The following is a 26,734-nucleotide window of genomic DNA, read 5'->3' as shown; positions in this document are numbered from 1 at the left end:
AAAAAGGCTGTGTGTCTGTCACCACTGATATAGATTGTTTTCCTTATTACCCCCAAATCCCTGTTAGGAGTTACTCCCCATCCCCCTACCCTTGCCCACTGGCAACCACTAATCCATTTGTTTCTGTGGACTCACCTATTCAGATGGATGGAATCATACAATATGTAGCCTTTTGTGTCTGGCTTATTTCACTTAGCACACTGTGTTTTGAAGTCTGTCCACACTATAGCATAGATCAATACTTCATTCTTTTTATGAATGAATAGTATTCCATTGTGTATATACACCACATTTTGTTTATCCTTTAGTTAGTGAACACTTGAGTTGCTTTTATCTTTGGCTATTGTGAATAATGCTGTCATGAACATGAGTGTACAAATACCTATGAGCCCTCTTTTTTCAATTCTTTGGGGTATATACCCAGAAGTTAATTGCTGGATCATATAGTGATTCTGTTTTCATATTTTGAGGAATTGTTCTACTGTTTTCTTCGGTAGCTCCAATATCTTAACATTCCTTCCTGCAATGTTATGTGGGTTCCTAAGTTTTCCCATGTCTTTGTCAACAATTATTTTACACTATTTTAAGTATGTGTGTGTAGAGACAGGCCATTCTAATGGGCATGAAATGATATGTCCTTATGACTTTGATTTGCATTTTCCTAATGTTTTCATATGACATACTTCTAAAAACTTCTGGAGAGACCACCACTTTCACTAAACTGAAAGTGGTTTCTTCTGTAGTTGTGTGTATGGGATACCTCTTTTGGAAGCAGGTGGTTTAAAAAAAAATCCTAATTTATACAAGATAGAATGTTTTTACAAGTATTACACAAATTAATGCTGGTTTATACCTGCATTTGATGTATATTGACAGTCTTTACTACTTGAAATGTTGATTGGGAAAGCTTATTGACCCCTGAAAATGGATAAAGCTCTTTACCTGATGAAGGACAGGTTTTGTTTTCCATTGCAGGTGATGCCAAGTAAGGATTGAGTTGGCTTCAGTCTGTATGTTTATATTTTTTAGCTATATGGAGAAGTGAAGGATCTGACAAAGTGGTTAGGAGGGTGGACTCTGGAATCTGACAGTTGGGGCTTGAGTCATTTCTCCAGCACTTAACTATCCAAGTTCTAACATTATTAACATCCTGGTGCTGTAGTTTATGTGTCTACAAATGGGATAAAGTTACCTCATGGGATTGTGTCTATTAAATGAGTTAAAATAGATCAAACATTTGGGATGTTATTGCTACTTAGAAAGCAGTTGGCCACAATTCATAACCCAGTGAAGGCTAGTGTGGTTAGAGAGATGAATGGGTCACACAGGAACTTCAGGGCACTTGTCAGGGATTGAGTTCTGTCCACAATATGAGAGAAAACCCTTAAAGTTTGGTGTGACTTGATCCAGCTCAGCTTTTAAAACCCAGCCTAGCTCAGCAGTACTCAATAGAAACATACTGTTAGCCACTTAGCTCCAGATGCTCTTTCACTGTGACTTAAGAGGCTCTGTGAGTAGATGGCACCTTTCTTGGGCCCTCTGATCACATCACCTTTTAGAACTCTGAACTTCCATCTCCTCCCCATGTTGCAGGATTTAACTTGTGTGGGCTTTGATCTATGTAGCTCCAGTGCCAGGACATCCATGTTGAATAGTAGGAGCTGAGCTGCCCCCTGGGCTTTCCCAGTGGTCAGAATGAAGTGCAGCAGGATTTATAAGATTGTCAATTATCTGGTGTGTGAATGCAAGCCTGCTCAACTTGAAAATCATTTTGTTCCATTGTCTACTAAAAATGATTATTGGGATGCCAATATAGGCTTCCTTATTTTGTCACATACTTAGTCTTCTCATAGCAACAACTGGTTCCTGTTGCTGTAAAATGTGTTGAGCTCTATTTGAAGGAACGCCCCTTCATCTCCTAGCTCTACAAAATTGATTCAGTGGAGATATTTCCCCATCTTATTGAAATGAGATGGTCAAAATGACTTTTTCTGGTAAACTTTTCCCCATGTCTGACACTGGTTTGGGTATTTGGAAGGTTACAGGGACAGGTGTTCTAGTAAAGTTTTTTTAGTATGTTTTAGTAAAGTTTGTGTTGTGGTCAAAGGATATTAAGTGCTTCTGCTTTGAATATTACTTTAATTTTACTTTTTTTTTTTTTTGGTACTGAGGATTGAACCCAGGGTGCTTAATCGCTGAGCCACATCCCTAGCCCTTTTTCATATTTCATTTAGAGACAGGGTCTCACTGAGTTGCTAAGTGCCTCACTAAGTTGCTGAGACTGGCTTTGAATTCATGATCCTCTTGCCTCAGCCTCCCAAGCCACTGGGATTATAAGCATGTGGCCCCATGCTCGGCTTAATTTCACTTATTTTTAATGTTTGCTTTTTTATTTCCACATTTTTTTTGTATGAATTCATACAAATATCTGTTAGCTTAAATTACTATGGGCTTTTAAAGGAACCTAGAATTAGCTTCCTTTGCCTTTAAGACAAAAACTATTCCTCACTGAGTTAAGCATTGGGTTCAAAAGTGTAGCATGCCTCCTTCTCTTACAGAGCCTAGATCTTCTAGGTCTGTGCAGCTGTGTTGGAGAGCCACATTGAAGGAGTAACCCATTTCCAGAGGGACCTTCAGTATATAGATGAGTGTATAGACTATAATGCTCAATGTTGTCCCTGAAACACATGTAACACATAAGCAAATAAGAAGATTTATAATCTAAGGTCATACACACGTTATAAATTGTCTGCCACCTTAAGCACAGAAGCCAGCGTGACAATGAGGAATTGATTACCTGTGATACTCCTGGCAATCACATCACTGAGGTTAATAATTATTAGTCTAGTGGGAGAAAAAAGATAAAGAGATTATAAAATGATATTGCTTTCATTTGCAGGATCAGGTATTCAGCAAGTGGGAGACAGAGAGGCACTTTACCCAGTCTCGAGGGTGTGACTGGAGCGTAGGTGCGGGGGAAGTATATTGAGTTTATGGAAGAGGTTGGCAGTACCAGGCAACTGACAGCCTCTTAGGTCATGTTGAAATATGGACAATTTACACCAGCAATTTGAAGCCACTGAAATTTATGGCAGGGGGATAGCATTAGGGTTTGGGACTGGAGGCAAGCATGCCAGTCGTACTCCCGTTCAGGTAGTTTAGAGGCAGTGGGATCCGAGTAGTGGGTCCTAATATCAGGAAGCAAAAATCTTCAGAGTTAGAAACAAACAAAACCCCTAGGTCATTACCTAGTAATGTTGATCTTAGTTATAATTCAGATATCATACAATCCACGGTTTAAAATGCAATGCTTTTTAGTGTTAACTGAGATGTACAACCATCACCTACAACTTTATAACGTTTTTGTCTCTTCAACCTGCACTTTTCAGCTGGGTGTAGTGGCATATGCCTATAAACTCAGTGACTTGGGAGGCTTAGACAGGAGGGTCACAAGTTCAAGGTCACCCTCAGCAATTTATCAAGACTCTGTCTCAGCATAAGGAGGTGAAGGGTAGGAGGGCTAGGGATGTAGCTCAGTGGTAAAAGTGTTCCTGGGTTAAATCCCCAGTACCCCTCCTCTCCCATTCCTCCCCAACTCCCCCCCCCAAAAAAAAAAAAAAAAAACCTTAGCTTTTGGCTTCTACCCTCCCTCTCTTAACAGCCCTGTGCAACCACTAATCTACTTTCTGTCTCTATAGAGTTCACAATTCTGGATATTTTAAACAAATGGGATCATTTTAATATGTGATCTTCTGATACTGGATTCTTTCACTTAGTGTGATATCTTCAACAATCATTTATATTGTAGCTTACTTAAATATATCCTTTTTATGGCTGACTAAATATTTCATTATATGAATGTATCACATTTTTTTGTGTATCACTTCACCATCTGATGACATTTGGGTTATTTCTACTTTCAGATATTATGAACAACCTTAATTCTTCTGGGTGTATAAGGAATATGGGTGTATATGTGTGCCTGGGTGTGTGAGAAAGATGCACTCCTTTCTCCTTCAGCCTCAAGTTGGGCAGCTGTGGCTTGAACACTTTCCTGAGTCCCTGTTGCTTCTTGTTTAGCCATAGGAAATGAGATCGAGATTGGGGACCAGTAGGGCAGGAGAGAGAAGTCCATCGTGTGTGCTCTTTGTGGTGTCCTTCCCCAGTTAGTTTTTTTGACTCTCTTCCATCACAGTTACTTAGTGATTTTTAAATCTACCCTGGTTTGGGAAACTCAACTTGGGAAACTCAAAATTTATAATTTTCTCTCCCCCTCCTGCTAGGTGCTGGATAGTTTACTAGTCCAGTATGGAGTGGTGGAGAGCTGTGAGCAAGGTACATGTCTTCTGAATTGCTTTCAAATTTGTAAAAGGAAGAAAGTAGAAAGAAAACTAACTGTCTTCTCTCTGTTTTTCTCTTTCTCTAGTGAACACTGACTCGGAAACTGCAGTGGTAAATGTAACCTATTCCAGTAAGGACCAAGCTAGACAGTAAGCAGTTTGAAACTTTTTAACTTTATGTAATCACTAGGTTAATTACAGTAACTTATATTTTGTGGATTTCTTAATGGGAGAAGGGATGATGGGTAGCAGAAAGAAACTATTCGTAAACTTAAACCCTGCAATTAAGCATTTTTAAAAGAAGTTTGAATGTTTAGGAACGACTGCATTTTATTACATTTTCAATATTCTTCAATGCCATTAACAGAGTAATGTAGTATACCCTGAACTACACCCTATTTTCTGGAAGTCTTGGGCCCGTGTATTGTTTCCAAGTTACAATTTTTTTTCATTGCTATTATGACACTTCATTGCTATTTTATCTGAAGCTGGCAAGTTGATCGTGGATTAAACTAATAGATGTTGTCGTCTTGCTCCCTGAATTATCTAGTGATTACTATTGTCATTTAGGAGCAGGCAGACATTGAACAAATGTAACTTGCTTATAGATTTATGGAAAAAGTATAGCCCAATGCAGTTAATAAAACTTCACAGTCAGTTCCCTCTAGGAAAAGGTTCTGTAGGCTTTGAATGATCTAATGAACTGAGCACTAGAGAGAGAGAACAAGGGTCCCACGAATACTGCCTTTGATAGCTCTATTCAGAACATGAACTTGGACAAGTGGCATATAAAGCACCCAGCACAGGGCAGGGGATGTTCAATGGTAGAGTACTTGCCTAGCATGCCCATGGTTCCGGGTTCAATCCCCAGCACTCCCAAGAAGAAAATAAAAGAAAAAGAAACTCTACTATTAAGAAATGAAGCACAACACTAGGTGTCAGCTAACTACGGAAGAGTCACCTCCAGATACAGTGCAGGCAGGAACAGACAGTCCTTTCTGTGTGCAAGGAAGGACAGCACTGATGGACTCTGAGTCCTAAAGAGGGAAGGGGAAATAAACCTCAAGAGAGGAAATTCACCTAAGTTACTAAAGGCAGAACCACTCACAGAAGGACTATGGCAGGAAGAATAAGCCTGGGAAGGAGAAGGAAATTTGTATAACACAAAAGGAACTGTTTTTAAATTGGTAATATTCATATTTTACAAAATTTTAAAAAGATCTAAAGATGAGCATAGTGCAGATCTTCCTCCTTGTATTGTTCCCTAGCTGCCTCCCCTTTGTGAGAGCTGTGAGATAACCATATGGAAGACAAATACATGTTTGTATTTTTTTTTTCTTTTAGCACAAATAATACCATAACATTTAAGTGTTTTACACGTGTATGTGCTTTTTTTTCTTTTTTGAAATGTAGGCACCTTACTACTGAATCACATTCCCAAACCTTTTTTTTAAATTTTGAGACAAGGTCTTGCTAAGTTGCTGAGGGCCTCACTGAGTTTCTGAGTTTGGCCTTGAACTAGCGATCCTCCTGCCTCAGTCTCCCAAATAATAGGTATTATAGTTGCAGAGAATGATTTCATGATATGAAATGACTTATTTAGTTCATCCCAAGTTGCACATTTTGGTTGTTTTTAGTCTTTTGCAGCTAAGAACAATGCTTTGGAGGATCCATGCGTATGTGTGTGAATCCACATATAGGATAAATTCTATGGTGTAGAGTTCTGTTTCTAATTTTATTTATTAGTTCTAGAGCTAGTTTATATGCCCATCGGTGGGTTTCTCCATAGTCCCCCCAGGGTGGATTTCATCAAAATTTACTAGTCTAAGAGGTAAATTTTCTCTCTTAAGTAAAATCGAAGGCTTTTAATGTTTTAAGAGCATTTTCTTTGTATCCTTGATTCATTTAGAAAGCTTTTTCTATGTTCATATGTGAATACACGACCAGTGTAATTCCATATCATGTACAACCACAAGAATGGAAAGTTATACTCCATGTATGAATAATATACACTGTCATATATATCTAAAAAGAACAAATAGAATTTTTTAAAATTTAAAGTTTTTATGACTACTTATGTCTCTTATATAAGGTCTTGGACATAATAAAAAATGTGACATGAGTGTTTTGTTTTGTTTTTAATTTCGAGACGAGGTCTTTTATAAAATGATATTTTATAAATTTTGTCCTTCAACTACATTATATAACAACAACAACAAGGGCTGGGGATGTGGCTCAAATAGTGATGCGCTCGCCTGGCATGCGCGGGGCGCTGAGTTCGATCCTCAGGACCACATAAAAACAAAGATGTTGCGTCCACCAAAAACTAAAAAATAAATATTAAAAAATTCTCTCTCTCTCTCTCAAAAAAAAAAAAAAAAAAAAAAAACCCAAGAAGAAAAATTCACCTTTTAAACCCTCAGTAGATTAGGAGATAAAAGTAAGGGCATTCAAAAAGTAGATGCATGATTTGTCTCAACATGTTTTACTCTTTACAAAGATCTGTATTGAATACTTAGTAGAATCAAGTCCTTGTTGAATGGGAAATATGGAGTGAAAGAATAAATTCTAGGGTATTTGGAGATTGTCATGTATCTGTCTTAGTTGCCTTATTTGAAAATTTACATGGGGCTAACAAAATTAAGGAGGGGATGCTTAATAGTTAAATGGGAGAAATTATGTTGGAGACAACCTACATTGCTTTGAAGAAGCTTAAGAAAAACTTTCATAGAGAGAAAGCAGTTAGCTTCCTGCTCCTTTTAAAAAAAAATAATAATAATAAATAATAATAATAAAGTTCCAAAGCACAGGAAGGTAGACTGGCTAGTCAAAGCAGAATTATTCTGAATGTGCTCCTAACATGACATCTAGGTGAAGGTGGAGACATTCTTTCTCTTTTTAAAAAATTCTTTATAATAGTTATTAGTCTTATTGATACCAAGGGAGGTAGAAGGAAGGCTGTTGGGAATTGTCTGGTTTAGATAATTAGAATACCTAAATAAATAAATTAGGCATTTTAACTAGGAAAATAATTCACAATAACCCTTATTCTAATATTCAGTTAATTTTTGGGCTAGGGATGTGGCTCAGTGATAGTGTTTGCTTGGCAAGCAGGAAGCCCTGGGTTCAGTCCCCAGTACCTCCCACCCTGTCCCAAAATCAGTTAAATTTTATCCAGTAGTAATTCAGCCACAAGTTACCAGTGATTTAAGGCAAAGTCCTTGTCCTCAAAGATGTGCCTCCCACAGTGCAGGATGAGTATTTGAAGAGGAACCATTTGAATTTAGTTGCTATGTGAGTCTAGTTAGCTTATAAAAATATTGTCTGCAAAGGAGAATAGTTAACTTTTAAAGTGTTAATCTAGAGCTGTTTCCTTTGATGGTTATTAAGAAAATGTGAAAGCATATGTAAAAGACCAAAATAAAATTACAGAAGTATGTTTCTATATAAGGATTCTTAGTAATATGTCAAAGACTTAATACATTTATTTATAACAAAAATTGTTTACTCTGATAGAAATGTTTTCTAAATAATATAATAAAGTATATACCCTAAGTATTAACTCCCCAGCGATTCAGGAAGCTGGGGCAGGAGGATTTCAAGTTTGAGGCCGGCCTTGGCAACTTAGTGAGATCCTGTCTCAAAATAAAAAATGACTGGGAGTGTATGTAGCTCATTAGTAAAGTGCCTCTGGATTCAGCCCCAGTTATACTGTTTCCTATTCTCAAGATGGTCCACATTCTCCCTTGAATTTATCTCTGCTTTCCTAAATCTGTCCATACCTCTTTAAAAAATATATAAATGTATATATATAAATGTATGTGTTTCTCCACCTTCTCTCAAGAATTCCAAAGATCAAAGCAATTAGAAAGCAATTGGGTATTTAAAGAAGTTAATGGATTTAAAGACTAGAAAATTCAGTTTTGTGACAGTGTCATGAAAATTTTCAAAGTTTTCCAATAATTTTTTTAAAATATTTTTTTTCAGTTGAAGTTGGACACAATACCTTTGTTTTATTTATTCATTTTTATATGGTGCTGAAGATCAAACGCAGCACCCCGCACTGCCAAGCAAGCACTTTGCTGCTGAGCTACAGCCCCAGGCCCCCAGCATTTTTTTTTTTTTTTAGAAAAGGGATATGGAGTATGCTTTTATTCTATGAGGATAAATTTTATTTGTGAGGTATTGAATATATTAGAGAAAGTGTGGGTCCTAGAGTCAGGCAGCCTTGACTTAGTAACCCTGACCTCTGAGCTTCAGTTTTATTAGCTATGCTATGAAGACTGAAAAAAAAAAAAACCATTCATTTAATACATGCACATATAGAAAATAGTTATCAAGCTGGACACAGTGGCACACTCCTATAATCCCAGGGACTCAGGAGGCTGGGACAGGAGGATCACAAGTTTGAGGAAAGTCTCAGCATCTTAACAAGGCCCTAAGCAACTTATTGAGACCCTTTCTTGATATAAAGGGCTTGAGTGTAGCTCAGTGTTAGAGCATTCCTGGGTTTAAATCCCAACAGCAAAATGAGAAGGAAAAAAAAAAAAAAAAAAAGGTGTATCTAAAAACCCAGCATATAGGCTTTCAGCAGTGGTACCTTTTATTAAACACACTGGGTTCTGGGCTGCTTCTGGAGTAGCTTGAAGCACCTTGAACTAGGAAGACTGTTCCCTCTAGGACTTGGTCCTCTGAACCCTGCAAGCCTGCTCCAGGCTACACCAATGCAGTGTCATTTTTCCATGACATCTTGGCAGGCCACCTACAGGTCAAATCTTGAGGTCACGAGGGCTAAAATTGATCTTATTTGAGTTCTTTTCTCCTCCTGGCATCTGCTCCTTGGAAGTCTTTTGACTGCGATATGCTTGTGAGGGTGTGAGTGGAGCTTGGAAGTTTAGAGGATAGAATCCAGAGTCTAGTGGCCTGGACTGGACACAGAGGTGCCACCACTTTCCTGTCTGTGATTTTGGTCAAGTTAATCTGTTGGTTCACCCCTAGTCTCTAAAATGGGAATAATTATAGTCCTTAGCTCATGAGGCTGTTGGTATAAACCAAGATAATGCCTCCAAAGCACTTACCATAATAGGAGGTGGTGAGAGCTCAAAAGTTAGCAGCTGTTAGGATTTTCCCAATGTGTTTTTGCTGCTGGTTCTACCCTGTTATTACTCTGTGTACTGCACTTCAAATGTTGCCTGGTGGATCCTGAGGAGCTAGAGACCTAGGTTAAATGTTCATAGCTGCCTCTTTTTGTTACTTAAAGCTCTGTGATTGCCACTCTTAAAGAGGATTCCCGAAATATGGCTTTATTTCTAAGATAGATTTTAACATGGATATTCCTGCCACCTTGTGGCTAAGAAAATTAAAAGATTCATAGCACACAATATTAGAAATAACGTAGGATTGTTTTAAGCTTTAGTCTTAAATTACTAAATTAGTAAAATACTGAAGTTAATGAAAGCTTAAAGATCATTAAAAAGAGACAAGTGTATGTTTAGCGAATGGACTTAGAGCAAGACAGGCTTAATTCTCTGGCTCACCTATTTCCTTCCCTCTTCAGAGAGATGCCAAGATAAAGCTGTCAGGGGCAGAAAGTACTCATAGGAGGATGTGTGATGTGTGACATAGAAATAACCCTATAGAATGTGTAGGCATTTAGTTCTTATATTTTCTTGTCTGGGATTCTTGTTTCTGGAGTTTATTTTTTGTTGGAGAATAGGAATGTTCATGCTTTGAAACTGTCATCGCAGATCCTTTTATATCAGTATGAAGATCTGAATCAGGCACGCAGTTATGGTTAGAAGTGTTTGGAAGAACTTGACTAATGCCTCAGGGAGGAAATCCACATTTAAACTTTAAAAAAATTATGTAAATAGATTTATTATGGAAAAATAAAGTAAGAATACAAACTAATTCCCTGCCATTTAAAGATAACCACTGTTAAATTTGGCATAGAGTTCGTAGACTTTGTCCCATGTATCATGAGTTTCAAAATTACAGAGATGACACTGCAAAGTTTTGTGAGCTGTTTCTTAATTAAATACATTTATACTACTAATATTCTCCATATAGTAGCCTTTGTAGTTTATTTATCTAGTTCTCTATTATACATCTAGTGTGTATGTACTTGTTGAATTTTGTTTTTGCTTTGCTTTTAGGACTAGTTTAGTAATAAAGTCCTTTATATGTAAATAATGGGACTTTGTCCATAATTATTTTGTTAAGATATGTCCCTCTGCTGGGTATGATGATGGTGCATACCTGTAATCCCAGTGGCTCAGGAGGCCTGAAGTAGGAGACTAGCAAGTTCAAAACCAGCCTCAGCAACTCACGGGGGCCCAATTCATCAAGACCCTGTCTCACAATAAAATACAAAAAGGGCTGGGGATGTGGCTCAGTGGTTAAGTGTCTCTGGGGATTTATTTCCAGAACAAAAAAATTTAAAAAAAAATTATAAATCCCTGCTAGAGTATTATCAGGTTTTTTATAATTCTGAGTCAAATATCTTTATTCTTGGTATGTAGTAGTTTGTTTCCTGTAACTGTCACTGAGTACCACAAAATGTGTAATTTACAATTATTTAGCCAATGCTTATGGAAGGCTGGGAAGTTTAGGTGGCTGCATCTGGTGAGGTCCTTTTTGCTGGTGGGGACTCTAGTAGTGGGGTCCCTCTGCTGCGTCCTGAGGCAGTGTGGACCCTCACATGGCATGGCAGAACATGATAGCTCAGGTCTCTCCTCTTCCTGCTCTTATAAAGCCACAGTCCCATGGAATGAGGATCTCGCCCCGTGGCCTCATTGAATTGTAATCACCTCCCAGAGGTTCCATCTCCAAATACCATGATCATTAGCATGGTAGGAGAGAGAACTGAATATGTGACTTTTTTTTTTTTAAATTTTTTTTTTTTTAAAGAAAGAGGGGGAGAGAGAGAAATTTTTTTTTTTAATATTTATTTTTTAGTACTTGGCGGACACAACATCTTTGTTTGTACTTGGTGCTGAGGATCGAACCCGGGCCGCAGGCATGCCAGGCGGGTGCACTACCACTTGAGCCACATCCCCAGCCCCGAATTTGTGACTTTTCCATAATGGCTAAACTTCATTTTGTTAGGACCTACCTGATCACAGCAGTGATATCTGAAAGTAAAAAGGAGACTTAATGGGACTGAAGATGTAGCTTAGTGGTAGAGCAAGTGTGTGCATAGCATGGAAAGGCCTTGGGCTCAATCCCTAGCACCACCCCCTGAAAAGAGAAAGACTTTAGATGTGGAATTTTAGAGTTGAAACTGACTATAAGTCTCATTTTTAAATTTCATAGCTGAACAGCCAAACAATGAATGGCTTTTGTGAGAATACGTAGCTATTCAGCTGGACTAGGGTGCTGGTCTCTCTCTATCCTTCACACTCTTCAACCTTCAAATCTCTGTGTGAACCTGTGGGGAAATGTAACTTCTCTGGGTTAATTTCTTTTCTCTCCTTCCCTCATCCTCAAGTTGAACTAGCTATTCTATCAAGGCTTTTTTCAAGTGTAAACTATGATCCACCCCAGTAAACTTCTTATCAGTATAATTAAGTGCTGCCAACCAAAAAAAATTACTCAGCATCTTCTAAATACCTTCAGTGCAAAGAGTTAAGTAATGATGGAACACAGGATCCTGAATAGTACACTGGTGGATAAACATCCTGAGTTCTGTTGACCGCATGTGTATGTTTTAGATGATTATAATTGTTCATCTTATATATGTCTTATATATACAGTAGGCTTGGTGAAAATATTTAAAAATATCCCCATGAACTTAGCTGACCACTTTGTAACATAGCTGAATATCCTAAACTGTTCAGACAAAGGTTTCAGTGGTTGATTTTTAAGTTCAGAAACTGAGGATCTTTACTCATGAGAAAGTCATTACTCTACAGTAAGGTTACTCTTGTTTCTTTACAGCTGTGTTTGCATTTGAAACACTCTGGTCCGAGGAGCCATAACCCTAATATACACAATAGGGGCTCTCTGTTCTCTGCCTGGAACAGTCCAAGTTTGGAATGACTGGGACCTAGACTGTGCACTGGGTACTGGCACTCTTTGTCATCTGACCTCCCAAATGAATCTTTTTCACCCCCTCATAGAAAAATCTTTTAAAATTAGTTTAATGAAATTTATGTGGTTTCTTGGACATGTGACTGGGACATAAGTTACCAGATGTTTCTATGTATTCTGGAATTATGTGTTTGCTTCTGTTTATCCTTATAGAGAAGAATGTCTCTGTCTCACTCAATCCAGAAATAAGGTGTTTTTTTTTAACCCCTTTTTTATAACATTGGCCTTCATTCCATAATCAAAATTTACTCTTTTCTGAAGCTGGCAACTCAGTTCTGTCATGGGAAAGGATTTAACTGTGAACTGTATTGCCTTTTATGCCTATAGATATAGTTCATTCCTTCAGGTTTTTGAAGGAAATTTTTTTTTTGTAAGAACTTTATAGTTGGGTTCATCCTCACAGACTCACATATGCATGCAATTTGATTTCAGTTCATGATCCCCCTCATTTTCCCTCCCGTCCTCTTGCCCCTCTCCCATTTTTCTTCCTCTAGTAGACTTCCTTTTGCTCATCTATTAATTTATATTTAGTTGGTTCTTTATGTTATTCTATCTTCCCTCGCCCTTTCCTGTATTTTACTCTAGCTTCCGCATATGAGAGAAAACATTCGACCTTTGAGTTTCTAAGTTTGGCTTATTTTTAAGGAACTTTTGATGATCTTTTGCCTGATCTTCAAAAAGGTGTAAAGTCGCTTTGAATCTCTGAAACTTCTACAGTTCCAACTTTCTATTATAATAAGTATATACCACATTAATAAAACTTGTCAGTTGTTTCCTTGTAGGAATAACCAAAATATTTTAGGGCCCTTAATCTATTTTCCCGTAAGAAAAAAGAAAACAGCAGGAAAGTAAAGAACAGCATGTTAAGGTTCTGCAATCAAGATGTTAGTAAATAAATCAGTGTATGCCCATTATCCTCCTCTGTTGCTTGTGAAAAGAATGTCCTCTGATTTCTCAAACTAGGAATGAAACCACCATGTGACCCAGCTATCCCACACCTTGGTCCTTATTTAAAAGAACTAAAAGCAACATACTATAGTGATAACACCCATGTCAATATTTATAGCAGATCAACTCACAATAGCCAAGTTATGGAACTAGCCCAGGTACCTGTCAATGGATGAATGAATTTAAAAAATGTGGTATATGTACACAATGGAGTTTGATTCAGTAATAAAGCATGAAATTGTGGCATTGGCCAGTGAATGGATGGCACTATAGAACATCATGCTACATGAAATATGCCAGACTCAGAAAGTTAAGGGTCAAATGTTCTCTCATATGCAGAAGGTAGAGCAAAATAAGGAGGACAAAAAGTGTGTGTGAGGGGGTTGGATGTCATAAAGACAGAGGGAAAATAAGCAATAGGAAGAGACTGAAGGGGAAGGAAGAGGGAAAGGAAAGGGGAAGAAAATGCTGAATGATTTAGACACAATTACACTATGTACATGTATAAACATACCACAATGAATTCTACATTTTTATATATAAAGCACTAATTAAAAATATGTAAATTAGTGTAAGATAGACCACTAGAGTAGAAGAATGGAAATAGGGGGAGGAAAAGAGGGGGCACTAGGGACTGAAATGGAACAAATAAAATTCCATGCACGTATGATGATGTCAGAAGTATGCAACTATTATGTACAATTGTAATTCATCAATAAAAGCCACCCACTCCCCTCCTACCCCCCCCCCCCAAAAAAAAAAAAAAAGGGTTCTCTGACATAGAAACCACATGGAAACGTCTCGGGACAAGCAAGCCACTGAACAATGTACATCACGACCCCAGTTAGGTTTTTGAAGAAGGTATTGAACATATCCACATATTTGTAGACATGGAAATGGCACAGGTCCATTTACAGAGGTATCACAGCAGCATTTCTGGGAAGGGCCTTGAATGGTGGGAACAGAGCATCTTCCATTTACTTTGTATTTCTGCATGACTGAGATCTCTAACAAGAATTCATTTATATGCTGGGAGCTTGACATGAGGAAAGGGGAGAATTCTGGCCCAAGAGCCCAGCAGTGAGCCTCTGCAGCTGCTTGCCTGCATCTATCTTCTATTCTGTGCTCTCCGTACCCTTGCTGGTGCTGGGACCCATCTCTTTCCATCTCGGTCAAGAATTGCAAGTAGGGGTTGTGGCTCAGTGGTAGAGCACTCTCCTAGCCATGTGTGAGGCACTGGGTTCAATTCTTAGGACCACATATAAATAAATAAATGTCCATTGACAACTTAAAAAAAAAAAGAATTACAAACAGGGAAATGAGTCTATATAAAATGTAAATCACCGCACAGAGCAGCAGGAGAGAGTATTGTATGCCTGTTTTTCTTTCCCTGTGTGGGCTGCTCTCGGGGCCTGTTGTAACAGAATAGGAACAAGAACCTGAGGAGCCTAAGAAAAGTGTGGGACCTTTTTTGAGTTTCCATTTTGATGTATATTGGGAAGTTCAAAAGGTATGTTTCTGGGGGTGTGATCATGTGGTTTTTAAAAATCTTGGCTATGCACCCTATACCATCTATTCATAAATTTTCACCTTTTAAAAATATGTAGAACGTAACAATTTGGAAAAAAGAGGACAGAAATGAAAGAGTGCTTAGCTTGTGTACTCATGCTTCCATAAAATTTAAAAGTAGGCAAAATTAATCCATGGTGCTAGAAGTCTAAGAAAGGAGTAATTATTGGAAGGAGGCACTCGTGGGCTTCTGAGGCACCGGTATTGGGTCTGGATGTATCTCTTTACCTTGTGAAAATTCACTGAGATGTCTACGAATTGGGTACTTTTTCACATAAACATTAAAATGAAGTTTTAAAATGGGGAGGGGCAAATTCTTCTAAAATAGATACAGAGTGTGATGAATGGATGATAAAATACTCTATTCCCAGTCTTCCTCTTTTGTGCTCATTGTCTCCCTGTCTCTGTCTTCCAAGTCAGATCCCGGGCTCATGAGATCAGGAACAACCGCTTTCTCAGGGACTGACTCACAGAACGTGCTATCTTTGGTATTAAATTTTATCTATCTTGCCATGGCCTGTAATCCCAGCAGCTTGGGAGGTCGAGGCACGAGAATTGCACGTTCAAACCCAGCCTCAGCAATTTAGCAAGGCCCCATCTCTAAATTAAATAAATGAGTAAATGGGGCTGGGGATATGGCTCAGTGATAAAGTGCCTCTGAGTTCAATGTCCAATACTCCTCCATCCCCCATTTTTTTTTTTAAAACCTATCTCTTGTAAATTATATAGAGAGATTGTTCATTGATTCTTTGAATGTTTTAAACATTCATGTTGTTAGAGGATGAACTGTAATGGCCATTGCATTCTGACTAGGAAACTAGACAGGACAATCTGCCTGCTCATTTCTCCCTTGCTATTTGGGCATTTCTAAGCTGTTACTAACCTCAGGATTAAACTCAATTAAGTGTTTGACAAAATTTTTTTTCTTTTTACTTCCTTTATTCTTTGGTAGATTGCTAGTAAATCCCCCCTTGGAACCTGTTAGCCTTTTTCTCCCTGTGTGGACTTCAAAGGAAAAGTGTGGGAGGTGGTGGGATTGTGTGTGTGTTTGGTTTGCTATTGGTATAGTGGCTTTATTCAGAAGTTTTGGAGCTAATAGTTCTGAGTGATTGTTGCTTTGCTTAAAGATTCGTTGTATCACTTACTTTTCATTCCCACTCCTTGCTCCTTGTGAACTTTCAGAGCCTTAGACAAACTGAACGGATTCCAGTTAGAGAACTTCACCTTGAAAGTCGCCTACATCCCTGATGAATCAGCCGCCCAGCAGAACTCACAACAGCCCCGAGGGCGCCGTGGGCTTGGGCAGAGGGGCTCATCAAGGCAAGGGTCCCCAGGATCAGTGTCCAAACAGAAGCCATGTGACTTGCCTCTGCGCCTGCTGGTTCCCACTCAGTTCGTTGGAGCCATTATAGGAAAAGAAGGTGCCACCATCCGGAATATCACCAAACAGACCCAGTCTAAGTGAGTGTTACTGTGTGGTGGGTGTTCTTGTCATCCCCTTTGAATCTTAACAGAGTGTGTTGTTCAGGAACTTGGTGCCCTTCTGAAAAGGTTAGGAACCTCTTTGTACAGCATTTGGGAATGTGAGGGGGAAAAAAAACCCTTGTGATTTGATATGAGTGTTTATGAGTGTTCATTTGTGTAAAACCTCAAAGGGGGAACCTCCAGTTTTCACACATGAATGGAAAACAAATGATACCCGATCCTCTTTTGGTGGGAAAGGCCCTGGCAGACAAAAGGGCAGTGCCACGTTATTCCTGCCTCACCCCGTCCTCACTGCCAGCCTTCGGTGGTTTTGGAAGTCACCTTCTGGTTCTAATCCATTTCTTCTGTGGCCCCAATACAGAGATGGTTTTCTCTTTTCTTCAGTAAAGAATTGCTCATCTTATGATCCAAATTTATCCTGTGATTAAGCCTTATTATTTAGAATGGCTTTTTCTTCAGGATGTTGTTTGATAGTATATATTTTTTATTTGTAGATGGACACAATACCTTTATTTGTCTATTTTGATGTGATGTTGTGGATTGAACCCAGTGCCTCACGTATGCTACGCAAGCGCTCTACCACTGAGCCACAACCTGGCCCTAATTGGCAGGTTTTAAGGTGATTGGAAGATTATTGTTCAAACATTGTCGGTAATTTTTCAGGAGTAAAAAGCAACTATTTTTATTTACCACTATACTACAATGTTCAAACATTGGAGGAAACTTTTCAGGCTCTGTAAAATGCTACAAGGCACATCTGGTCCTGTTCCTACTGTGTTTTCTGGAGAATTTATGTTTGCACTAGGGAGAAGAGGTTGGGTATAGACAATGTTGTTCTGTAAGCCTTAGGACACTACAGAGAAGACTGGATCCTTTTTGCCTTTTTAGTTTAGTAAGAGGGTTTTATGTGATTTGAGGAGTTACGTATGTCTTTCTCTGAAAATAGAGCTGTGTGCTTTGTTCCACCAGGCATGGGAGTTATCCATATTCATCACAGGCACCTTGTCTACATTCAGCTGTCTGACTCATTTTTCATGTAGAACTAAAAGGAACTGTATTTTGTGGTGGTTACCGCCACTCTGCCCCCATGATGTCCTATTTTGACTTCTACTTTGAAGCAAGAGACATTAGGTTGGTACCTGTGTGAAAAATTGATGGCTCTGACCTGATAATATAGTAGGTAGGGAAGCCAGCTGAACCATAATCTAGATAAATTTGCCTGACTTTAATCTTAAATTTTAAAAGCTACTTGCTTGCCATGACCTTCCATTACCTGCAGAAACTTATTACGTGGCTTCCTTTGTCATGTGGCAGATTAGAGTTGTTCGTTTTTGAGCTCCTCATTTCCTTGTTGGATGAAAGAACTGTGACTTAAATTGAACTATTTGTTTTACTTAAGGCAGGAAGATGGGGGATAGAAAAGAAGGGAAGTGATTTTTGCTGTATCTGATGATTTGTTTGCAGAACTCTGCCAGTGAAGTTAATTAACTCTTGCCGTTGAAACTAATCATTATCAGAACCTCTGTTTCTGGAATGGTCTCTAGGGGACCACCCTAATCTCCAAAGTTAAGTTCCCTTTTCTGAGGGGATGACAGTTTGGTAGTCCTTAACACAGAGGGTGGAAATAAACAGAAGGGATATATTAATAAGTTACCAGAAGATAAGCATGACTGACACTGATTTGGGTATTGAAACAACCTAGGAAGCTGGTTCCTGAGATTGGCGCTTTTATATAAGACACTATTTTTCTTTCTTTCTTTTTTTTTTTTTATTTCTAGGGAGCCCATACTTGTTTCATTTCTATATTACCCTTATTTTTAGTTACAGGTTTTACTTCTGCGCAAAGCTTTAATTTTCAGAAAAAGGAAACCCAAACCTTGAAATGATTGGCATAATGAAGTGGTCATCATGCTCATGACTCTGACTCAATAAGTACTTAATTTTCCCTAAAACTTAGATTTTTGGGATAAGCAACAGCAAACTTATTCTGTGTTTAATTCAAATGTACAAATTTGGAAATTAAAATAAGAAAGGCTAAAGGTTCATCTCATTCTTTTTTTTTTTTTTGGAGGGGAGGGCACTGGAGATGGAACCCAGGGTGCTTTACTACTGAGTTATATCCCTGGCCTTCATTATTGTGATTGTAGGTGCATGCCACACACCCAGCATTCACCCCATTCTCTTTTGGGGGGGTGGTACTGGAGGCTGAACTCAGGAACACAATCAGTGAGCCACATCCCCAACCCTATTTTGTATTTTATTTAGAGACAGGATCTCACTGAGTTGCTTAGTGCCTTGCTATTGCTGAGGCTGGTTTTGAACTCGTGATCCTCTTGCCTCAACCTCCTGAGCCGTTGGGATTACAGGTGTGCACCACCATACCCAGCTTCATCTCACTCTTGAGATAGTCAAGAGTGAGATGAAGCCGGGTATGTATTTATAGGAGTTGTTCCTTGCATCTATTAATGTGTAGCTTTTTTTTTTTTTTTTTAGTTGTACATAATACCTTTATTTTGTTTATTTTTATGGGGTGTTGAGGATTGAACCCAGGGCCTTGAGCGTGCCAGGCGAGCGCCCTACCACTGAGCCACAACCCCAGCCCCCCCCTTTTTAAAAGAAACGTTTTCATTTTATTTGTTTTTATGTGGTGCTGAGGATCGAACCCAGTGCCTCATGTATGCTAGCAAGTGCTCTACCACTGAGCTACAACCCAGCCCTATTTTGTAGCTTTTTAAAAAGAAATCATATTATGGTATATATTTTTCTCTTAGATTGACGATAGAGAAGAAGGAAAGTGATTTTTGCTGTATCTGATGACCACACACTATAGTAGTACTTGTAGTTTTTGATAAATAGCTTTCTGATGGGCTGGGAATGAAGCTCAGTTGTAGACTGCTTGCCTAGAATGTGCAAGGCCCTAGGGTAGGTCTCTGGAAATGCAAAAACAAAACAAACTAGCTCTATGACATAGATATACTGTAACTGTTATTTAACTATCTTATTCTTATGAGAATTTTAAAGATAAATCTTTTCTTATCTATTAGAAACAATCCCACAGTGAGCATTATTATGCTGATTGTTTTCAGCAAGGGCTGGTCTCCCCTAGTGAACGACTGGCAATGTCTAGAGACACTTTTATTGTCAGAACTGGGTAAAGGGTATGCTTCTAGCATCTAGTGGGAAGAGATCAGGGATGTTGTTACTTATCCTACAATGCACAGAATGCACCATTCACAAAACAAATGAATCTGGCTTAAAATGTCAGTGAGAAATACCACTCTTGGTCCACATATGTGATTGTCTATACAAGATGTTATGAGAAGTGTTCTTGAGTTGAAAGATGACAATAGCATTACGTTTGAAAGGTTCTGCCAGTTTGCTGTGTACTCACACCAGAAGTGTGGGTGTGTCCCATTACCCTTCATCTCACTAAAACTTAATTTTATCCATCTCAAAATATTTGCAGATTTGGAGGAAAATGATGTTTCAATTGGCATGCATACAAATTATAAGTCTGAACATTATTTGTATTTATTGACCATTTGGTTTTCCTTGAAGTAGAATTGCTATCTCTTTGGGTTCCATTCCCACCACATTTGTTGCAGACTTTCCTCTATTGAGACGGCAAACACAGAAGCCTTGCAAAAAGAAAGCAGATGAATGAAATGTGCTCACCATGATTAATGGATATTCTGCGCAGAACAAGGAATTCAACCTGGCTTGTGGGACTCCAGCTCCAACCCCATTGGCATGCACTCCAGTTCCTATTTGTTTTGGAGCAGAAGAAAGCCTTTTGTCTGAATACCAGGCTCTTTGCCTATAAGATATTTGTACCGCGGCATCTGAAAGGGAGTTTTAAGCACCAGAAGCTTGGGCTAAATGAAAAGATATCCCTGCTTGGTTGGACTGAGGAAAGAGAGGGGCATGTTCCTGGAATTAACATCTGCCTAAGAGGCATCAGTGTTGACATGTGGTACAGAGTTTCTGCTCTTGAGGGAAGTGGGTCATCCACTCTCTCCCTAGAAGTCCTGGGGCTTCGCAGTTGGTAATCAAAAACTCTCTTGTGAATATACCTTATAGCTCTCACTTTCTCTCTGCTTGTGCTCACTCTCAGAATTGATGTCCATCGTAAAGAGAATGCAGGGGCTGCTGAGAAGTCAATTACGATCCTCTCTACCCCTGAAGGCACCTCCGCAGCTTGTAAGTCTATTCTGGAGATTATGCATAAGGAAGCGCAAGATATAAAATTGTGAGTAAAGGGGACTAACTTACAAAAGAGATTTATGTGGTGTTTTATTTTGAATTTCTATGACATAGTTCTTGGGCATTCCCAGCAAACAAAGGGAAATGCTATCCTGATGAGCTACAGTGGTTAGCACTACTGATTTGGTTGTGAAACATAAATCTGATTTAAATATTTAAATATTTCACTTTCATCTGTATTTGAATGTGGAGTGAGTAATGATAATGAGGAAGAGAAATCCAGCTATAGAAGAGGTAGTTGGAGTACATAGGAAGCCAACCCAGGACCAAGAAGCATCCTGGGATTCTGTTGAGACAGGGACCCCAAATCCTCACTTGTCCTTTACTCAGAGCCCCTGGGTGCCCTGTCGTTTGCTTCTCCTCACCCCTGAACAGCAGGGAGTGTAGAGGTAAGGAAACGCCTCAATGTGTGCAAAGGTAAACTGGAGATTTATTTGGGTTTTGCAGGTTGGAACTCTTAATATTTCTTCCATAGGAACTTGAGTGGTGGTTGAGTTCTGAGCCACATTTAGTATATAGAATAGCCACACTAAAAACTGAATCCAGAGGAAGGCTCTATAGTTAGCTCGGGGACCTCATCACCAATGCCTAATTTGCAGAGACATTTAAATATCTTCTTAGCAGAAAGTATCATATATGGTTGCTGCAGTATAAGAACGTAATTACTTTTTAGTATAGAGAAAAATAAGGGAAAAGCCTACCATCTGATAACCCTAGTGACATTTTTAAACAGTGATATGTATATAGTTTAGAAATTGTGCAAGATACAGAATGCACAGTAAAAGGAATAGGAACATCTATCTTCTGTTCTTATCCCCCAAAGTAGTACCACTGTTAAGGTTTTTTTTTATAAATTATATACTCATCTCCATTTGTTAGTTAGCTTTTCATCACTGTGAACAAAATACCTGGCATGAACAATTCACGAGGAAAAGTTAATTTTGGGCTCATGGTTTCAGAGTTTAGTCCATTGCTCCATTTCTCTGGGCCAAAGGTGAAGCAGAACATCATGTAGAAAAGGCATGGCAGAGCAAAGCTGCTTAGCTCATGACAACCAGGAAGCAGAGAAAGGATTGTGAGGAGGGAGAGAGGGACCATGCCTTGGACCCTTAAACCCCAAATGCATGCCCTCAGTGACCTACTTCCTCCAGCCATGCCCTCCTGCCTACAGTTACCACCCTGTTAGTCTCTCCAAATTATTAATCCATTAAATGGATTAATCCATGTATTGGATTAATCCACTGATTGGATTGCGACTTTCATAATCTAACCATTTTACCTCTGAACATTCCTGCATTAACACAGGAGCATTTGCGGGACACCTCATATCCCAACCATAACCCTCCAGGTATGTATTTTGAAATTTATACTAGGATCACACTATTTTGTATCCATGCCTTTGTGTTCTGGCATTAGGGGTTTAGGAGTATGGATTTCATTAAGAGAATATGTCTTTGAAGGTAGATATTCCCTGAAGTGAATAAAAGAAAAACAATTTCAAAAATTAACTCTTATTCAAATAACTTGCTATTTTTTTTTTCATTCCCTGTATTTATGCATTGCTAAAATGTAGGCTAATTGTCAGCACTGTACTTAGCATAACGTTTTCCATCTGGTAGGTAGGAAGTCGATGTTTAATGAATTAAAAAAAAATTTTTTTTTTTTTAAATCCAAGAGTAGGTTTACTTTCCCTGATTTTGACTTCTTTTTTCTTTTTAATCTACAGCACAGAAGAGCTCCCCTTGAAGATTTTAGCCCATAATAACTTTGTAGGCCGTCTTATTGGTAAAGAAGGAAGAAATCTTAAAAAAATTGAGCAAGACACAGATACTAAAATCACAATATCTCCGTAAGTGCAGCCTTGCATTTTTTTTACTGTGTGTTTTATATTAAGCTCTGCTTTTTACCTCTTTACAGCTGTTTGTTAATCTGTACTGTCACCTTTAGACAGTTTCTCAAATTCTGTCTACTTGCCTACTATCTATTTCTAATCTATATTGAAAGCAATATCTGTTCTCACAAAACATACAGGTACAACTAAATGCTTTTCATTCATATTTTCTAGCTGAAGTCTTGATGGTGTTTTCTTACTGTATTCCTCAAACTGTAATATGTAATTTAGTTTATTATCCTTTGCTGTATAACAGATTATTATAACAGCTCAGGACAGTAATGAACATGGATTGCTCAGTTTCTGTGGTTCAGGATTCAGGAACAGCTTAGTGAGATAGTTCTGGCTCAGGGTCTCATAATGTTGCTAGGCTGATGCTGGCTGTTTGTGGAAGGCCTCAGCCCTTCACCTCATGGACCTCTCCACAGGGCTGCTTAAGTGTCCTAGACAGACAGCTCATACTCTCCTCCTTGAGGGAATGATCCAAGAAAGAGCGTGGTAGAAGCTGCAGTGTCTATTTATGACAGCATCTCAGAAGTTACTTACTCTCATATCATTTCCTAATGTTGTTTAAACAAGTCAGCCTTCTTCAGCATGTGTGTAGGGACTACAGATAACTTGGAAGGGGCATCGTCTCGGAGGCGGGCTACAACACCTGAAGTCCGTGAATGCTCTGAAATTATATGGAGAGGTTTCTTTTTCTGGGGGTGAGTACCCTAGTTTTCATCTGAGGACCTAAAAAGGTGGGATGAAATTGATGAACTAGAAAAGAATGATAAAATTGTAACACAAAAATGCTTGGCAGAGCTGGGCTGAGACTGGAGATTAGAATTCTATACTACTTTAGTCCAAGATGAAGAGATTTCACAGACTCCATTTTCTTCATTATTTAGTTTACATTTTAGTAAGTTTGAGAAGAAGAAATAATATCTGACTCAAGTTTAATCTACAACATTTGCTAATAGTGAAAATGGGGACTTTAACTCTAGGAGTATGAAGGAGAGCTGTACCAATGCAACATATTCTTTCAATCTGTGTGTTTAGTTCTGTTTTCTGGTAAATGTCTCTATACTTTTTTTCTTGAGGCTGTTGACCAGTTTAGGCTTGTTAGGTGTTCTCAGATGTAACTTTTTGTAGATTTTGAAGCTTTAGCAGGACCTGGGCTAAGCAGGGAGTTTCATCAATGGACCATTTAAAAAATGTAGTCAATATGGATTGATTTATTTCCTCCATTCTACTTTAATCTAAATTCTAAAAATACTCATAAAAACTAAATGTAGACGATAATTTCTGATTTGTTTTTGGGAATATTTCCATGCATTTTCCTTGCTTGTTTACCCAGAAAATGCAATTGCACGAGAATGCCAATTATGCCTAGAGTTGGTCAATACAAAGGTTGTATGCTTTTGGATTCCACTAAATCTGTCCATCCTTCTAATAATTCCTTTTCAATTCACTTTAAATTATGAAAATGGTTTGACTTCAAGTGGTCAATAAGCAAGCTGTATTTAAAACATGGGCTTAAAGTATATACACCCAGTGATTTTTATTGATAGGATGGGAGGGGAATTTTTTTTTTATTTCTTTTCTGTAGCTTTGCAGTGCTTGGATTCATGTCTTTTGGGGCTTACTCATTTTCCATCGTGTTTGACCACCCACTTTTACACAATGCCAGGCTCCACGGTTTGGTTTTAATTGCTATCTGTGACTGAATTATTAACTGTCTTCCTCCTATAATTTCCATTCTTTATCTTTCCCTTCTTTTTCAATCTGCAGATTGCAGGAATTGACGCTGTATAATCCAGAACGCACCATTACGGTTAAAGGCAATGTTGAAACATGTGCCAAAGCTGAGGAAGAGATAATGAAGAAAATCAGGGAGTCTTATGAAAATGATATTGCTTCTATGAATGTTAGTTTTAATATGAAGGACTTGTGCTTATTTTGATGAATAGTTAAAAGATGTTTTTCCTTGCATTGATATTAAATCTCTTTAGTGGTATCATCAGAAGAAATGATTTTAATGGGTTTTTAGCACCATGCCAAGTACCCTGGCTTAGTAGGAAAGAACAGTCTTTGACATTAGGTTTGGCACACTCTGATTTTAGCAAATGTCTAAACTTTAGAGTATTGGCTTCAAGTTACTATTAAAAATACAAGTTTAGGGGCTGGGAATGTAGAGTACTTGTACAGTAGCATGTGTGAGGCTGTAGGTTCAAACTACAGTACTAAAAAATAAATGAATAAAATGAAAAATAATTTGTAGTATATCATTAAAGCAAATTATGACATTCCTTAATGAATTGATTAATTCTTAACATGAAACACTTCAAAAGTCCATCTTAAATTTTGAAGTAAATCGTTAACAAAATTCATCAGTTGGGCCTGTCATATGAAACAAAGAAGGGAAATGTGACAATATTACCTTTGTGAGAAAAACCTAGAATGCTAATTTTACCCCACATGACAGCCTGCCTACCTTAATGTCATCACTGCTATCTAATGTTTCAGAATCAACTGGGATTAATTCCAACTCCAGGCCTTGTGCAAAGATTTTCTGATACACTGAAGCCTAGTTCTACTCTCTACCTTGCTTATTCAGCTTTTATAAAATTAAAATTAAAATTCCCTTCTGATTCCTGTATCCATTCCAAAGATTTGGTTGGCAGTACTAACATGGTGTTGGGTCCTGATTTCCAAAGCGCTGGACTTTCTTAGGCGTGAAACGCCAGGAGTGCTGGGTTTTATAAGGAGTAGAGATCTCTTTACAGCTGGTTGAGTGTACCTGGTGTGCTTCTCAGAGAGCAGCTCTTATTTGTGCACCCCTTCAACTGATTCAAGGCGTTCTTTGCGTATTTTTGGAGTGCTCACGGCAGGCAGTACCATTTCGGCAGGCAGTACCATTTCGGCTAAGCAATTTCTTTCTAGTGGGGGAAAGGAAGGCCATGCTCCCTGTCCTTGAAAAACCTGTGGGCAACTGATGATCTAGGCAGGGGCAAATCATCTCAGATTTAAAGATACTTAGAGATGTAAACAGATGTAGATTATCTACTGAAGTATAGTCACTTGGAATATCTGCTTTGTTCTGAAATTTTTGTCATCATACAAAATACACATAATACACAATCTGAATACTGTCACAAATGCTTGCTTCCACTGGGTGCAGTCATGCATACCTGTAATCCCAGCAACCTGGGAGGCTGAGGCAGGTTGACCCAAAGTTTGGGGCCAGCCTCAGCAACTTGGTGAGACCCTGGCTCTTTAAAACATGAAAGGTGCTAAGGATGTAGCTCAGTGGTAAAGCATCCCTGTGTTCAATCCCTATTATAAAAAAAAAAAAGTGTTTCACTTTCCTTTGATTCTTTTAATTGTCAAATTAAAGACCCCCCTCCCTTTTTTTTTTTTTTAAACCATTACAGCTTCAAGCACATTTAATTCCTGGATTAAATCTGAATGCCTTGGGTCTGTTCCCACCAACTTCAGGGATGCCACCTCCCACCTCAGGGCCCCCTTCAGCTATGACTCCTCCCTACCCACAGTTTGAGGTAAGATCATTGGCCTTGGCTTGCTTTATGGTTGAGTGGAATGTGGGCAGATGGATGCAGTCAGACATCGTTGGTACTAGTAATGTGATTTGGTGCTAATTGGGACAGATTACTAGATTATGTTTTGTCACTTTAGGAATGAGAATTTCCTTGTCCTTGACTCACCATGCTGATAGTGTCTGGGGCTCTTATCCTCTTGCAGTGCAAGTGTCTGCCCTATGATCTATCACAGACTCATATGATCTATTATCAGCTTACAACTACTGTGTACTCTCTAGGTCTTGTCAGTTGAACCCTATTTAAAGTAATAGACTATGAGTTATTTTGAAAATTTTGGATAGTAGTATTGTCAACATGTGTTTTTAAAAAGCGTAAGAGTTTGTGGCTCTTATGGGAGAGGGAAAAGATTATTTTTAAATGTTGAAGGAAAGGATTTTTAAAAGGCTTCCTTCATCTTTGTTATCTGAAAGTTAACTGCTTTGAAAGATCAGGAAAAACTGCATAATTTCCATTTTCAGTATCTGTACTTTTTAAGTCAGTGAGCTAGAATGGTTTTTTCCCACAGTTCTGTTTTGTATGTGCAAAAATTAAATGACCTTTGG

General features: G+C 38.4%; 1 protein-coding gene across 3 annotated transcripts in view; it reads left to right on the top strand.

The window, feature by feature from the left end:
- The window catches only part of Igf2bp3 (insulin like growth factor 2 mRNA binding protein 3), a 136,038-nt gene that overhangs the window by 86,849 nt on the left and 22,455 nt on the right, over window positions 1-26,734 (top strand). For 2 of the 3 annotated variants that reach the window (XM_076863391.2, XM_076863381.2), the window contains exons 4-10: window positions 4,284-4,335; window positions 4,427-4,490; window positions 16,131-16,409; window positions 20,548-20,682; window positions 22,423-22,545; window positions 24,364-24,499; window positions 26,007-26,132. In XM_076863391.2, the coding sequence (XP_076719506.2) occupies window positions 4,284-4,335; window positions 4,427-4,490; window positions 16,131-16,409; window positions 20,548-20,682; window positions 22,423-22,545; window positions 24,364-24,499; window positions 26,007-26,132 (915 nt within the window). The remainder of the gene's footprint in view (window positions 1-4,283; window positions 4,336-4,426; window positions 4,491-16,130; window positions 16,410-20,547; window positions 20,683-22,422; window positions 22,546-24,363; window positions 24,500-26,006; window positions 26,133-26,734) is intronic. The other variant, XM_076863399.2, reaches the window with a different exon arrangement.

This window comes from Callospermophilus lateralis, chromosome 1, assembly GCF_048772815.1.
Source record: "Callospermophilus lateralis isolate mCalLat2 chromosome 1, mCalLat2.hap1, whole genome shotgun sequence".
NCBI lineage: Eukaryota > Metazoa > Chordata > Mammalia > Rodentia > Sciuridae > Callospermophilus > Callospermophilus lateralis.
This window is presented reverse-complemented; position numbering and strand designations above follow the sequence as displayed.